The following is a 15,512-nucleotide window of genomic DNA, read 5'->3' as shown; positions in this document are numbered from 1 at the left end:
AAATTTCCATCAGTTTAGGTTCACATCTAAATTTAGAATTGGATTCTGGTTGGCTAAAAGAGGTTAAATGTTATGATGTTATTGAATTTTTAATTAATTATAGTCTAGTCAACCAGCATGTCCAGTCTGACTTCTTGTCAACCACTTTTACCAACCAGTATGATCAACTAGAAAATCAGATTGGACCCTTAAGTCTTAATAAACCAGCTAGTCTGTCAAAAAAAAAAAAAAAAAAGCAACCTGCATTCTTGTATGGAGCCCACATTGGTGGAACATGGACTGGGTATTGACTGGTTTTACTGAAAACAAGTTGCCATTCCCAAATGGGCTCCACATCATTGTAGCTTACCTTAATGCGGCACAGGTCCCTTCACTGACATTCATATGTGGTGCCAACATGGACCCTGTGGCCAGCTTGCTTACTCATTTCTCTTGAAGATTAAAGTTTCAACCACTTTGACCATCAATACACACTTAAATCATGTGTAGACCATCTGAAACCTGTTTTGTTGTTGTTGTTTTTTTTTTTTTTTTAGACAAGTGTGGACATTACTGGGTCAAAAAATACTCAGCTGAAAGTGAATCATGTAAAAGACCAACAAAAATCTGAAAACATGAACTGGGCATTCTCAGGTGAGCTCAGAAATCACATGGACAAAATATTTAAAAAATTGTCGATTATTGAGTCCAAAAATACTCAACTCAAATCTTCTTTTGAGAACAATGTGTGAGCTTATTAAACACACTGACCAAAGACATTATTGAGTCAAAAATGTTTCACTGAAAGGTTGTTCAGGGAACCATGTGTAGACCGCCAGATATCTGAAAACACAAATTGGCATTCCCAGGTGAGCTCATAAATAAACACTGTAGGAATTATTGGGTCAAAACATACTGAAATGAAAGGCTCATTGGAGAACCAAGAGGGACATTATTGGGTTCCAAAGGATCTTTTGGGAACCATATGTAGACCACTTGATACCAAAGAAACTTGAGATGAATTTTCTCAGGTGAGGTCAGAAAACACACAGACCAAAGATTTTTTAAAGTATATAAATTATTGGGTCAAAAAAATTATATGAATGAACTTAAAGGACTTTTGGAAACCTGAAAAACTAGAGCTGAATCTTCTCATGTGAGCTCAGAAAACACTTGGACCAAATATTTGTGTGTACAGTATTGCGCTTGAGTAAAGGTTGTTCCCGGACAGTATGGTAATTGTCCACAGTGCGGTGCAGTGTTGCTGAGGGCTGAGCTGTGTAACCAGCAGTCGCCAGTGTTGGGCGCCTTTAATAAATAATGAAAGGGAGCTGCTGGAAGAGCTGCAGCTGAACTGCTGATGTCAGGAGCTTCAGTGCAGCATTTGATGGTGCAGGCTGGACTGCTGTAGCCTCAGCTCTTCCTCTCCGGGACTCCCTCATGCGAAACGGCCAGGAGAAGAGATGCTGTCCTCGGTCAGACACTGCGCTGTGATAGGGGCGCTCGTGCTGGGTTTGGTGCTGTGTGCGCACGGGAAGAAGGCGTTCAAATGCCCTCAGTCATGCAGCTGCTCCAAGGAGTCCATCATCTGCGTGGGGTCTTCTCATGCCCTCCGGCTCTTCCCCAACGACGTCAGCTCACTGTAAGTACAGAGAGTCCAGCCTGAAGCTGTGTGGAAATGTGTGTGTATGAGTGTGTGATGGAGCCATGGCTGGGAACACACCGCAGTGAGATGCAGGGGAGAGAGTTGGTGTCTGTAGGGTGGTCGCAGTGTTGTGTCAGATACGGGGCTGGTGGTGTAAAAAATGCTGCAGATCTGTTCTGTGTTGTGTGGTTCAGTATGAGACTGATAGGGGGGGTTCTCCTGTGCTTTTTTTCAGGAGCATCGTGAATGGAACCTTCTCTGAGGTGAAGGAGGCGATGTTCTCCCACATGCCCTCTCTACAGCTCCTGTAAGACCCCCCAAAACCCCTCCACCCCTTCACTCCTTCACTGCACTCTGATTATCAGCACAACATACACCAATAAAAACAAACAATAATGACCATACTGGCATACAAACGATGTTGAAACAACGTTGAAATGTGGTTGAAATATGATTAAACTAATGTCTGTTGTTGTTTAAACGTTAAAACAACGTTGAAACAACATTTAGTTGTTAATTTTTTGTGCAAACGTTAACATTTAAACGTTGAATCAACATAATGTCCGCAACCTTCTCCCAATTGAATTAGCATTTTGCATTTCATCAGCATATATAATTTCAAAAAACGGTTGGATGGAGGAATGGAAAAGTGTTTAACTTCCATTTGCAGTGAATGCTTTTTAATTTGGCACTAATTCTTCACCATACCATGGAATGTTCATGATCTATTTGTTTTACTGTTGTGTTTTTGAGATCACATGTTTAATCAGATTGGTAGTGGTGGGTACCATTTTTTATTCTCTGTAGATTTACAACAGTGATGTAAGTGTATTGTTAACACTATGTTAACCATAGGATTTTCTAGTTTTAGTGAGCTATGGTTTATTAAAAGTTAATTATATTAAAACAATGTTGCCATATCAACGTAACGTTGATTCACTTTTTAAAATGACCACCAAATCCAGTGTTGACTCAATCATAACATCAACGAGAAAAACATCGATGCAACGTTAAAATGCCAGATGCTACTACTGATAATAATAATTCAAGCAATAATTCACCTGTAAGTCAACCCACCTGGCTTTTCAACATTAAATGATGTTATGGTTGAATTAACATTGGATTTGTAATTGATTTGAAAAATGAATAAATGTTGATATGGCATCATTGTTTCAACGTCGTAGATTCAACCTTTAATAAACCATAACTCACATTCAGGATGCTCAAAAATGTATGGAACAGAAAACAACAAAAAAAAAAAACTATGATGTAAAAATGAGTAGTATTGTATGAAAAGTTCTTGTAAATATACTGTTATGGTAAAAAACAAAAACAAAAAAAAAACATTTGGACAGTATCATAAAACATAAAATTGGTACTTTGTAATAATAATAATTATTATTATTACTATTATTATTTAATTAATAAATTTACTACTAATTTATTAAAAACTGGCAAAACTTTCTTGTAGGATTGTTGTTGTTTATAAAATATTCTGTGTTCTCTTATGGTACAAACAAAAAAATTGGAATCTAAATATATAAATGTATTTGTATTGTGTTTATTATTGTTGTACTGGCACTATTGTTGTTCAGTCTCCAACTACTTTATTGCTATTTCTAAACAAAATAATTTTATTAATAATTATCTAGCAAAAAAAATCTATTATTATTTTTTTTTTCAAGTTCTGTTCTGACATATATAGACTGCAGAGCTGAGTGTTTCACTTTCAGTCCTGCTGGCCTGCACAGGTTTAGCTATTCCCTTCCCCAACATCCTGATCCACCTCATCAGCTAATGATCTAGCTCTTAATGAGCTGGATTAAGTGTGTTGAAGAATATAAAGGAACTGAATCTGGCAGCAGATCCCCAGGACTGCAGTAAAGTGGCTTTAGAGCAGAGGCTGTCAGCTTGTGGGCCACAGTGGCTGTATATTATTAGATGTAATAATATGTTAATATTTAATAATATATTACATATATGTACAGCTCTGGAAAAAAAGAGACCACTTCAAAATAACCACATATTTAAGTAAAATGAACATTGTGATTTTATTCTATAAACCACTGACAAGTTTCTCCCAAGTTACAAACTAAAATATTGTCATTTAGGACATTTATTTGCCGAAAATGAGAAACAAATTCATAATTCATTTAGAAACAACAAATATTTGGTGGAATTAACCTGATTTTTTATCACAGCTTTCAACAAGTCTTTCACACTGCTTTTGGGTGACCTTATTCCACTCCTGGCACAAAAATCCAAGCAGTTCAGCTTTGCTTGATGGCTTGTTACTTACATCTTACATGATTACATTCTGAGGTTTTACAATGGGGTCTGAATGTCAGTCAGCAACCGCAGGATGACATCATGTGACCTATAAAAAGAATGGCAAATGGCAGTTGGGGTGAAGTGCATGGAAAGAACAGTTCAAAACCATCTCTTACAGACAGGACTCAAGAAAGAAAAGGACCTTCTTCAATGAGAAGCAAAGAAGAGCCAGGCTGAAATTTGCAAAAGATCATAAGAATTGGACTATAGAGGCCTGGAATAAGATCATTTTCTCTGATGAGTCCAATTTTCAGCTTTGCCCAACACCTGGCCATCAAATGTTTAGATAGAGACCTGCAGAGGTGTACAAGCGTCTTGCACCCACTATGAAATTTGGTGAAATATTGGTGGTGATCGGGGCATGCTTCAGCAGGGCAGGAAATGGGCAGGTTCACCTTTGCGAATGATGCCTGAATCAAGCTGCGTACAAGGTTATCCCGGAAGAAAACATGCTTCCTTCTGCACTATTTGAGGTTTGAAAACACTGCAATTTTTTCGTTAATTTTGACAATTTCACATTTTCTGCAAATAAATGCTATAAATTTATTATTTTTTTATTTAGAATTTGGGACAAATGTCTTCAGTAGTTCATAGAATAAAACCACAATGTTGATTTTACTCAAACATATACCTATAGATAGTTAAATCAGAGGAACTGATTATTTTGATGTGGTTTCTTCATTTTTTGCAGAGCTGTATATGTGAAGGCATTATGAACCCTCTCTTTAGTGGTTACATACTTCTACTTTATATCATGTTATGTGAATATTGCTATAAGTAGTTATAAGTTATTATGCAATCTTTTGACTGTCATTATATTAGGGTATTATGTATGCTATATAATGTGTTACTAATCATTTTAGGCCTTTATTTCTCAGTGTTGTATATGATGACAACTGTCTGTGTCTTTCAGTGTCCCTGTCTCACTGCAAACAGGACACTGTTCCTATGATTTCCATGACTCTGTAGAGCACACCGACCTTCTCCTTTGACTTTCTCCTGATACTGGAGACAATCATGGTGTCAGTGCTGTTACATACTGTGTAAAGGCTAAAAATAGATCTGCATCTGGAAACAGATATTGGGGTGGGGGTGGGGGCCTGTTGTTGCTGTAGTTACATTACTCAGTCTAAGCTAGCTATTGTGATATTAATCACAGGTCAAACAGTTTTTGACTTTACTTCAGACAGTGTGTTTTGCGTTAAGTCATTAGTCAATGCTCTCTGTCTTTTTTTCAGATTACTTAACTCAAATGCCCTTACTACAATCAGGGATGATGCATTCTCTGGCCTACCACATCTTGAGTATTTGTAAGTGTAAACTCTTTTCTGTCATTTAACTGCTGGTGGTCAATTAAAAGGTTTTTATAGATTTTTCAAAGTGAAAATAATTGAACAAATCATATACAGAGTATACACTTTAGCTCTTCATAATGAACATGCTTACTGTTTATTTGCTTAATTTAACATATTAGAAAAAATCAATACAGAAATACAATTACAAAAAAATTGGGACACAGTGATGATGGACCCATATTTTACTCACAATAGGGAATATAACATGTATCAGATGCTGAAAGTAAGAAATCTGCATTTTATTTAAAAAGGCTCATTTAGGGGCTCTGAGTGGTCCAGTGTGCTGTCACTATGATTGGCAGATTTCTGGTCTGAATTCCTGTCATGCAACTTGCCATCAGCTGCCAGAGCCCCGAGACAGCACAATTGACCTTGCTCTCTATGGGTGGGTAGATGGCGCTCTCTACCCTCATCACTTTAAAGGGTGATGTTGATGAGCACAAGGCGTCTGTGAGCTGATGTATCGGAACCGAGTCGCTGCCGTTTCCTTCCTTACTCGGTAATGCTGCATCAGCAGCAGTTTCAAAAGAGGTGGTGGCTGATTTCACATGTATCAGAGGATGCATGTGCTAGTCTTTACCCTCCTGGTATTGGGGCATCACTAGTAATAGGGGAGTCTTACTGAGTGGGTTGGGTAATTGGCTGTGTAAATTGGGGAGAAAATGGGATAAAAAAGTTTGAACAGGGCCATGTCTAATATAGTGTAGCATTCCCTCATTTTTTTAGCAACAGTCTGTATATGTCTGGGAATTAAGGATACTCTTGCTGGAGTTTTGGAAGAAGCATGTTGTGCCACTCTGGTCTGATTTCGAATTCTAGCTGCTTCTGGTTCTTCTTTATTATATTTTTCAGTTTTATGAAGCACCAAATGTTTTCTGTTGCTAAAAGGTCTCGACTGCAGTCGGGCCAGTTTAGCCCTCAGACACTTCTTCTGCAAAGCCAAGCTGTTATGATGGATGCAGAGTATAGTTTAGCATTGTTTTGCTGAAATATGCATGGGGACAGGCAGGCTTTTGAACTGCATACTAATAACAAGATAGAGGGACCTCTCCTCGTGAGTCAACAGAACATGGAATCTGTTTTTCTGCAAGTAGAATATAACCTTTTTTATGAATCTGCCCACAGAATAGCTTTTTTCAGTTTGCCTCAGTGTATTTTAAAAGAGTTTTGGCCCAGAGAAGTTGGCAGTATTTCAGCATCTTATTGTTACGAGACTTCTCCTTTGCATGATACTGATTTAACTTGCATTTGTGAATTAAACAATAAACTGTGTTCACAGACAGTGATTTCTGAAAGAGTTCCTGAGCCCATGCTGTTATTTTCAGAACACAGTCATGCCTGTTTTAATGCAGTGTTGCCTAAGGGCCTGAAGATCATGAGTATTCAATATTATCAGCCTTGTTTTTACAGTAGATGGTGAAATACCCCAAATCTTTGCTCTTTTATGGTGAGGAATGGGGAGGAGTTTACTGAACTTGTACTACATTTTTTAGCTACAGTTTTTTTTTTGCATATTGATAAACATCTGCTTATCTTTGTTTCTCATAAACACTCTTTGATCCTCTAGGTTTTTTTTTTTACTATGATTGCCCTGTCTTAGCTTTTTTCAGAAGTGATGCTGCTAAATTATTGAGTTAATGATGGTAAAATGTCTCACTTTCAACATATATGTGATATATGCTCTATTGTCAATTGTCAGGTAAAGTGTGGCTCTTTGAGCATTCTGTAATTTGTTTGTTGTACATAACTTATGGAGTGAGAGGAGATATGAAGTTTTGTTATGACAGGTGACTAAAAACAAGTCTGTCATGAATTCTGTTTTTTTTTTTATTTCAAATCTTTTTATTTAATTGGAGAAGAAACAAATGTATATAAGTTACAATTTGCACCTTGTGACTGTTTATTTAGGTATAATAAATTTATGTACATTTTAAAACCACTGTAAACTTCAGTGTGTGCCTACTAGGGTAGTAGGGATTGATCTCTTTTCATCATCTCATAATCAGTATGATAGACCTACAAAATTCAGTTATGTTTGATACTGAAACAGTGACATGTTAGTGATGATGTATTGCATTTTCTGGCTTCTTTTTAACATTTAGTTTCTCAGATTTTGCGTTCTTAACTTTATCTTGGAACATCTGTGCACTCCTCTAGGTTCATTGAAAACAACAAAATTGAGACCACTTCTAAATATTCCTTCAGAGGACTGAGAGACCTAACCCATTTGTAAGTTTATAACATAACTCATCTTAATTCGTACACTATAAAACTATTTCCTGTGCACTTAAATGTATCTGTACCCTTACAGGTCTTTGGCGAACAACAACATCAAAGCCTTGCCAAGAGATCTCTTCATTGATCTGGACTCACTAATAGACCTGTGAGCTTACATTTTAGTCTTTGTTGGAGTGTGTTTGCCTGTAGTGTATGTAGACATAAGTAAATGGATTTTTTTTAAACATACTGACAAATATATATATGCAAACAAAACATGTTTTGTAAACTTTAATGTCATTTAGTTTTGTGGTTGAAGGCAAGAAATTTAGAAAGTGCCTCAAAATAACACATTCTGCACATCCAGGAGAGGGGTTTTAAACTACTTGAATGTAAATTTATGAATCTGGCAACCCTGGAAGAAAGAGAAAGGAGAAAACAGCGACTAAAACACATGCATGATGAAAAGAGCCTTAGTCGTTTCTGGTTGCCATTGCTACCCTGCAAGCCAGATTTCCTTCTGCTCTCTGAACTCTCCAAGATAATTGAAATGTTTTCACATTTTTATAGCAGATCTACAATTTTGGCTTTTCTTATGTTTGGCTTCTATAATTTTTTATGGACAAACAGATTCAGAGTCAGATTTATTTATGTTTTTGTGTTGTTGATCAATAGTTATGTTTTTTTTAATACTCATTTAACCTTCCAGTTATGTTAAATCAATAGGAACAGCAATGGTATTCCTGGGAGTATAATTATTCAAAAGATGTCTTAAACCAAAAAAATCCTAAAAAGCAGTATTAATATTTAATTACTAACTCCATTGCTAATTATTCTATCAATATTAAGTACAGTGGTGTTCCTTACCTCTAACAGGTAATGCTTCAATAAGGATAAATCACTCGTTTTTATAAACTTATATAATTTTTTTTTGTTCACTAATTTTTCACTAATTTATTACTTTTGGAAGACATAATAAACATATATTTAATAATTAACATATAAAACACAATAGTTTTACATAACATTGAAACATTAACATTGCAATTTTGTTTTAGTTTTGTTTTTGCAGAGGGTGCTTGCAAATATATGAGATGAACAATTTTCATATTATATGTTGATTACACTATTTAGGGCAAGCAGAAAAAGTTTCATACAGAAAAAGTCCTTTTAACTCTTTTTCCTAGATCTTTAAACTTTAAAAAAGGTAAATTTGACCCGTAACATAACTGGAGGGTTAAGGTACTGCAAATAATGCTGTTTAAAAAAACATGCAATTGTTTAATAAAGTCAATCAGCATGTTTAATTTAGAATATCAAACGTTCTGCCCACACCTTTCTTATTATATAAAAGGATTGTTAACAGTCATAATTTATAATTAATTTATTACATGCTTGTCTTTGGCATTTTCTCCTCTTTTAATCCTCTTGGCTGGTCTGTTGTCATGCAGAGATCTAAGAGGCAATATGTTTGAGTGTGACTGTCGTGCCAAGTGGCTGATGATGTGGCTGAAGAACACCAATGCCACTGTGTCAGATGTCCTCTGTGCTGGCCCTGAGGAGATGAAGGGCAAGCGGCTCAATGACATGGCAAGCCTCCACAACGAGTGCATCTCCACAGGTACAGTGAACTAGTGTGAATACTCCATTACAAGAATACATTGTGGAAAATATAATGAGCTAATGTTCCCTTTCCTAACAGATTTCGTTCCACTTCAGTCTGTTGCGACTGAGTCTCTATCTGTGGACACATTCTCTCACAAGAATGATGTGTATGTGGCCATCGCTGCCCCTAATATAGAGAGCTGCATGGTGCTTCAGTGGGACCACATCGAAATGAACTTTAGAAGTTATGACAACATTACCGGTAAGAGAATCCATGAAAAAGCTTTGTTAACATTGTTGTTCTGGCTGTACACTCAGAGTAGAAAGGTGCTTGTTATAATTAAAGCTTTTTTTCTTTTTTTTTAATTATAAACCTGATTCATACCTGACCTTGCCAGTATTTCATGTTCAGTTATTTTTACCTTATCACATTTCAGTTCAAAGATGCAAAGAGATTCAAATACACTACAACCTATGACTTGACTTAACCCTATCCCTAAAACAGTATGAATTATAATAACCCTATTTTAACAGGCAATATGAACAATTATGATATGTGGTAACATACCAAAAATAAATACAATCAATAAACTCAATAAATCCTTTTCAAAAATCACAGTATGGCCTATTACCAAAAACAATATAACCTGTTATGCTAAAAACTTTCACTGACCCAATAACAATAAAGGCTACAATTCTACTTAATTCTAACCGAAGTTTTAAAAACTATTTGATTAAACACAAGCCCAAAATAACACAACCAATTACCATTATTTTGTTCAAAACTGCTATCAAACAATTGTTCAACCAATAACCCTACATATCACTATCCCAAATCCCAAAACAGTTTAACCAGTAACCCTACTTATCATCCCATGCATGAACTGTTTTGGAATTTGGGATGATTTTAAGTAGGGTTACTTATCACCATCCCTAATCCCAAAACTGTTAACTCTAAACCAATAACTCTACTTAACTGCACCATATTCCTCAAAAATATGACCAATATCTAATTTACCCAGAATATTACCTGTGGCTGTCAGAATCAATGACTGTTAAAAGATTAAAAGATTCCTAACACAAATTCCTAACTTTTCTTTTTCTTTTACAAACCTCAGGTCAGTCCATTGTTGGCTGCAAGTCAGTGATCATCCAGAGCCAGGTGTTTGTGATTGTTGCTCAGCTTTTTGGTGGTTCTCACATCTACAAGTTTGATGAGGACCAAAGCAAGTTTACCAAGTTTCAGGACATTGAAGTTTCTAAGATCTCCAAGCCGAATGACATTGAAGCTTTCCAGATTGGTGATGATTGGTTCTTTGTTATTGCTGACAGCTCTAAGGCTGGACTATCGACCCTTTACAAGTGGAACGACAAAGGCTTCTACTCCTACCAATCCCTGCATGAATGGTACCGTGATACCGATGCAGAGTTTGTAGACCTGGATGGCAAAGCTCACCTCATCTTGGCTAGTCGTTCTCAAGTCCCAGTAATTTACCAGTGGAATAAGAATTCCCAGAAGTTTGTACTGCAGGGTGAAATCCCTAACATGGAGGACGTAGTGGCTGTCAAGGCTTTCTGGATTAAGGAGGACATTTATCTGGCTATGACACGATATATAGGTGACTCTAAAGTCCTGCACTGGACTACCAAGCATTTCTCTGAGGTTCAGGCCCTTCCTTCAAGAGGTTCCATGATCCTTCAACCATTTTTCTTCAAAGATCGCTACTACCTGGCTTTAGGTAGTGACTACACCTTCTCTCAGGTCTACCTGTGGGATGCGGAGAAGAAGATTTTCGAGCGCTTCAAGGAAGTGTACATCCAAGCCCCTCGCTCTTTCACAGTGGTCTCCACGGACCGCAGAGACTTCATCTTTGCTTCCAGCTTCAAGGGTAGCACGCAGATATTGGAGCACATCATTATTGATTTGAGCCTGTGAGATTACATCTGAACACATGGTTTAAAATGACCATTTGGAAGTATTTCAGCACCCTACAAGGTCTTCCATTCAAAATCTTAATATTTGCGAGCAACGGGTGAAGGTGAGATGACGTTCACATGGTGTGTACAGTACATGGTAGATCATGCATTTGTGTAAAGTTAAAGGTTGATTTAGGGGATTATGTGCTCTTTCAAGTTCTTTTGTTATAATAAACCTTAACAGAGATGTTCTTCAGCCCAAAAAACATTAATGGAAGACACACTGCACGCAGAGTGCAGTCACTCTTGTTGTACCAAAACCATTTACAATTATAAAACGATCAAAATGGCTTGGCATTACTACAGCAGACATGCTGTGGCACCATGCATGATACAGTTGCATAAATATAATAATAATAATTTAAATGCAGGCATGTTTTACGATTTTCTGATATTAACATACGAAACACACACTGAACTAATTCTGTCAACTTCTGTTACGTTAGTCTCCTTGTATATGTGATAGTTCACTTCATTTACATATCCTTGCAAGAGTATAAAGCAATGTATTATTTGTTGAATGTAGGACCTGGTTCCTCTCTAACTACATTCTGAAACTCCAACTAAGTTTGTTGCATCCTCCATTTAGTACTAACATGCCTACATTGCCTTACGGGTGCTTTGGGTTTTGGTGCAAAGAACACTCTGTAAGTATACTCTGTAAATGCTTTCTGCTGAAATGAGACATAACATATTTTTCTGTACAAGATGTCTGAACTTTCTTGCTTTAACTTCACACCTTAAACCATTAAACAATGCGCTCTGGGAGTTTGTTAAACTCTGCATTCTTGACATTGTCTTCAATTTGGCACATTCCAGTCATTGCTATGCTTCTTTTTTTTTTTTTTTTTTTACACATTTTTTATTTGTAATTCTATTTTTTGATACATCTGTGGATACTATCTTAACTTAAGATACTATGCAGGTGCAATTCATACTTCTGACCTACTCATAGAATCTGTGCCTATAAGCATTTGAAGTAGTTTCAAATGAAACTGACTGCAGATCTTTACAGCCATGTTTGAAATACTGGATATATTTGTTTTTACCACTATACATGTTTGAAATGTTGCGAAAAGCAGTTTGTAAGAATTGTATGCAAATGTTTATTGGATGTACAGTTGTCAATTTTGTATTTAGAGATATTCTCCTGCTCATTTCATAGCCGTTCTCCAGATTTGGACTGATATAATATTCAAATAATTGTGGAAGTCTACACAAAGTCATCACTAAACTGTCTTCATGACTAGTGCTGGGAAAAAGATTTAACACTAATTTTAAAATAAACTTCACTTGGTACTTTATGTCCATGCTCATATTAAGCAGAATTCATTGCGCCATGTAGTTTAAAAAACCAAATTATTGTTTTCCAGTAAATTTTAGTCAGTTTGTTTGTAAAATACTCAACAATACCATACCATACTCGAGCCAACAGGCAAACAATCATGTTACCCAATCATATTTTCACCTTCCAAATCTACCTGGCCCACCAAGCCAAGCTTTAAGTCTAAAATGCAGATGCAGTCTGGTATGATTATCACCTTTATAATAAAGAATATTTTATTTCCAGTTATATATTTAAGGGTCCTGTTGGTTTGTCAGGTCCTTCATTATGTGCTGACTCACACCCCTGCACTGTAAAATCTAATTACTTGATCTGATTAACATAAAGCATGCAGACCATTTGCAGATAGTCACTGCAACACTGAGGTCAGGCAGTCAACCATCACATAAGATATTCATGTAAAACTAAGGGAACGTAGTCCAGGGAAAAAGACTACACAGTGATGGTGAGTGTCAGTGAGAGAAGAACATATCCAGTATTTAAATATAAGGTGCCAGGCACCAATGTTTTTTTTCATCAAAATGTAACTTACACCCTAAAGATCACCATATTTAATGGAAGCAGCTCAGTTTATATTGTGAGACTTAATGAGGCTTTTTTTATTTCATAATTGTTGTCTGCACATAAAACAATAAGTACAGTAATTTTTCATCCTGGAATGAACTGGAACTTAAAAAAACTGCTAATAAGAAGTTAATTTTATCAATAAGTGCATATTGATAGTGAACTTAAATAATGACAGCATTGCATTTTATATTCTGTGGATCATTAAAAATGTTGACATCAGCATACATGAGTACAGAAACTTTAAATCAGATAATGGGGATTCCTCTAATGGAATGACCTAAATTTAATGTCTACTGCTTTGAACATCCACCTTCCTCCATCTTTTTGTTACTCCATCATTTTTCTGTTCTGTTGAGCAACCATCTGCTAGTTCACAAGTTGCAAAGCCATAAATCATAGACTAAGGAGAATCGTACTTGAACATCCAATGAAATCATTTAGTTTAAAGACAAATTACAGGGAAAAGTAAAAAGCACAAACCTTTAAAATTCCTCATTCTCATGTATAGTTAATCTTACGTTATGCTGTAAAAAACTATTGGTTCATTGGTGTATATTTTCAAAATCTTTTTTATCATTTGAGAGAATACTGAATGTCAACCATGCTTAGATTATGAGTGTGCCAAAAGAAAATCATGTTTTACCTGCAGTGTGGAATGTAAAACACAAGTACAATTCTTTAATATATCATTACAGATTGTAAGAGCATGCTGTTCAGCTCTGAATGTCTGATTCATTCAAGCTGCCTACAATCTTCCGTCACGGAATAGTGGATTCAGATTGCAGATCCTAAATAAAACTTCATGGTTCCACTTGTTGCCTAATCTAAGGGAAGCTATTCTGTTGTTTTTTTTTTCATGCCATTTATTTCTCTTCTGATCTGTTGAATGTTACTCTTTTTGTTTGAATGTCTTGTATGTTTTTGAATACTACTGAACTATAAAATAAATGCTTATCAGAACTGTTCAGTTTCCATGTTGTCTCTCTAGAGGAAAATCTTACCTTGACAAAAAATAAAGACTTACTAAAACATGCTTTCTTTAAAAACCTAATTTTTTGTTTTTACCCACTGGGTCATGGGCTTATTCATATACATGTGTAGATCTAATATTAAATAATTATATAATATTAAACATTTAGGTTTCCAATAAATACATTTATTAAATTTGATAAAAGGTTGATTTATTAATTAAGAAAGCATTTATGTGCTCAGATTATGAATTAATGCTAGAACTACTTAATTCGTTAAGGTATTAATGAAATTATTCATTGCAGCACCAAATCATTAAGATTACTTTTTTTGTTGTGGTTTGTTTTGTTTTAAGTATTAATTAGCCTTGTGACAATCTTAAATACATTATGTATTATTTATGTTCACCTATACAGTTTCTGTATATTTTTAAACAATTAATTACCATACACAACATTACTGCCATTACCTCAATGGTATATTATTTTTGTATGTCATTGAAAGAAAAAATATAGAATGTTTTGAGGTACAATTTGTTTCCTACCTTTAATATACCTTTCTTATTTGAGAGCAAACAAAATGATGATGTGAATTGTAACATACATGACTAGTGTGGATATTAGACCCCGCAGCTTTGGATATTTGTGGGATGATTATGTGCAGGGCTCATAAAATTCATATTGGACCAGTTTACAATTTGTTGTTATTTGTTCCCCCACACTGCCTACAGAGGGCAAATGTAGAAATGTTGCTAGGCGTCACCAACTTTGCTGCTGTAAAAAAGAAATCTTGATGTTCTTCAAATATAAGTTTAATCATTTGTTTTTATTTAAACCTTAACTGTCATGGTAATGCACTGGAACAGTTTTAAAAGTAAAACAAACAAAAAAAACTAAATACACAAAGCACTTTCAGGTTTTGGCCACCAGATGCCGCTAATGTCCACTGTGTTATGAAGCTCCGAGAAATGAACCTTTTTTTCGGTACAGTTAAAAAAAAGGCTTCAGTGCTTTAGAAAGCCTCGGTTTGCCATCAATACTAATTACCTTCTTTTCAAGCACGTAATGGCACCCAGGTACTCTCCCCACTAATGAGCTCACCTGCAATCTCCTCTCCCCACCGTCCTGTTATTCTTAAAGGGGCAGGTCACCCATTAGCCCTCGACTCTCCCAGGTCCTAGTGTCCACCCGTTTAACAAGCATTGCCAATTATAACTCTCAAGGCAGATATGAGTGCAATAATGATACATAACCAATTATGTGGGGTTTCTCACAGACATATTGTATTTTAGGAAGTGCCCTAAATTAACTTGTGCCTTGCCCTGGTTGGGTTCTGGACCCACCTTAACCATTTCTTGCTAAAAAATACAGATCAAGATCATCTTTGGCTCATGTCCTTCACAGTGATCATGCTTGTGCTAGTCAGCCAGCGTGGTCAGGTTTGTAATGTAAACCAGCTAAACTATAAAACTTTTTATTGTAGGGCACTCGCACTGACTTTTGCTTTGCAAAGACATTTGAAT

At 35.9% G+C, this 15,512-nt stretch overlaps 1 protein-coding gene across 1 annotated transcript; it reads left to right on the top strand.

The window, feature by feature from the left end:
* The first annotated feature begins 1,245 nt into the window (after window positions 1-1,245).
* On the top strand, window positions 1,246-13,984 carry lgi2a (leucine-rich repeat LGI family, member 2a). Its single transcript, XM_007255183.4, has 8 exons — window positions 1,246-1,621; window positions 1,860-1,931; window positions 5,194-5,265; window positions 7,468-7,539; window positions 7,622-7,693; window positions 8,979-9,148; window positions 9,230-9,394; window positions 10,251-13,984. The coding sequence occupies exons 1-8, from the start codon at window positions 1,443-1,445 to the stop codon at window positions 11,066-11,068; spliced, it is 1,620 nt and encodes a 539-aa protein (XP_007255245.1). The 5' UTR covers window positions 1,246-1,442; the 3' UTR covers window positions 11,069-13,984.
* Window positions 13,985-15,512: the final 1,528 nt, after the last annotated feature.

This window comes from Astyanax mexicanus, chromosome 8 (assembly GCF_023375975.1).
Source record: "Astyanax mexicanus isolate ESR-SI-001 chromosome 8, AstMex3_surface, whole genome shotgun sequence".
NCBI classification, from domain to species: domain Eukaryota; kingdom Metazoa; phylum Chordata; class Actinopteri; order Characiformes; family Acestrorhamphidae; genus Astyanax; species Astyanax mexicanus.
Note: the sequence above shows the minus strand (reverse complement) of the source record. Positions and strands in the feature narration are given on the sequence as shown.

Coding starts and splice junctions, on each gene's coding strand:
- lgi2a (XM_007255183.4), top strand. CDS start 1,443: ATGCTGTCCTCGGTCAGACACTGCGCTGTGATAGGGGCGCTCGTGCTG. Junction 7,540..7,621: donor CTGAGAGACCTAACCCATTT/GTAAGTTTATAA, acceptor GTACCCTTACAG/GTCTTTGGCGAACAACAACA. Junction 9,149..9,229: donor CAACGAGTGCATCTCCACAG/GTACAGTGAACT, acceptor CTTTCCTAACAG/ATTTCGTTCCACTTCAGTCT.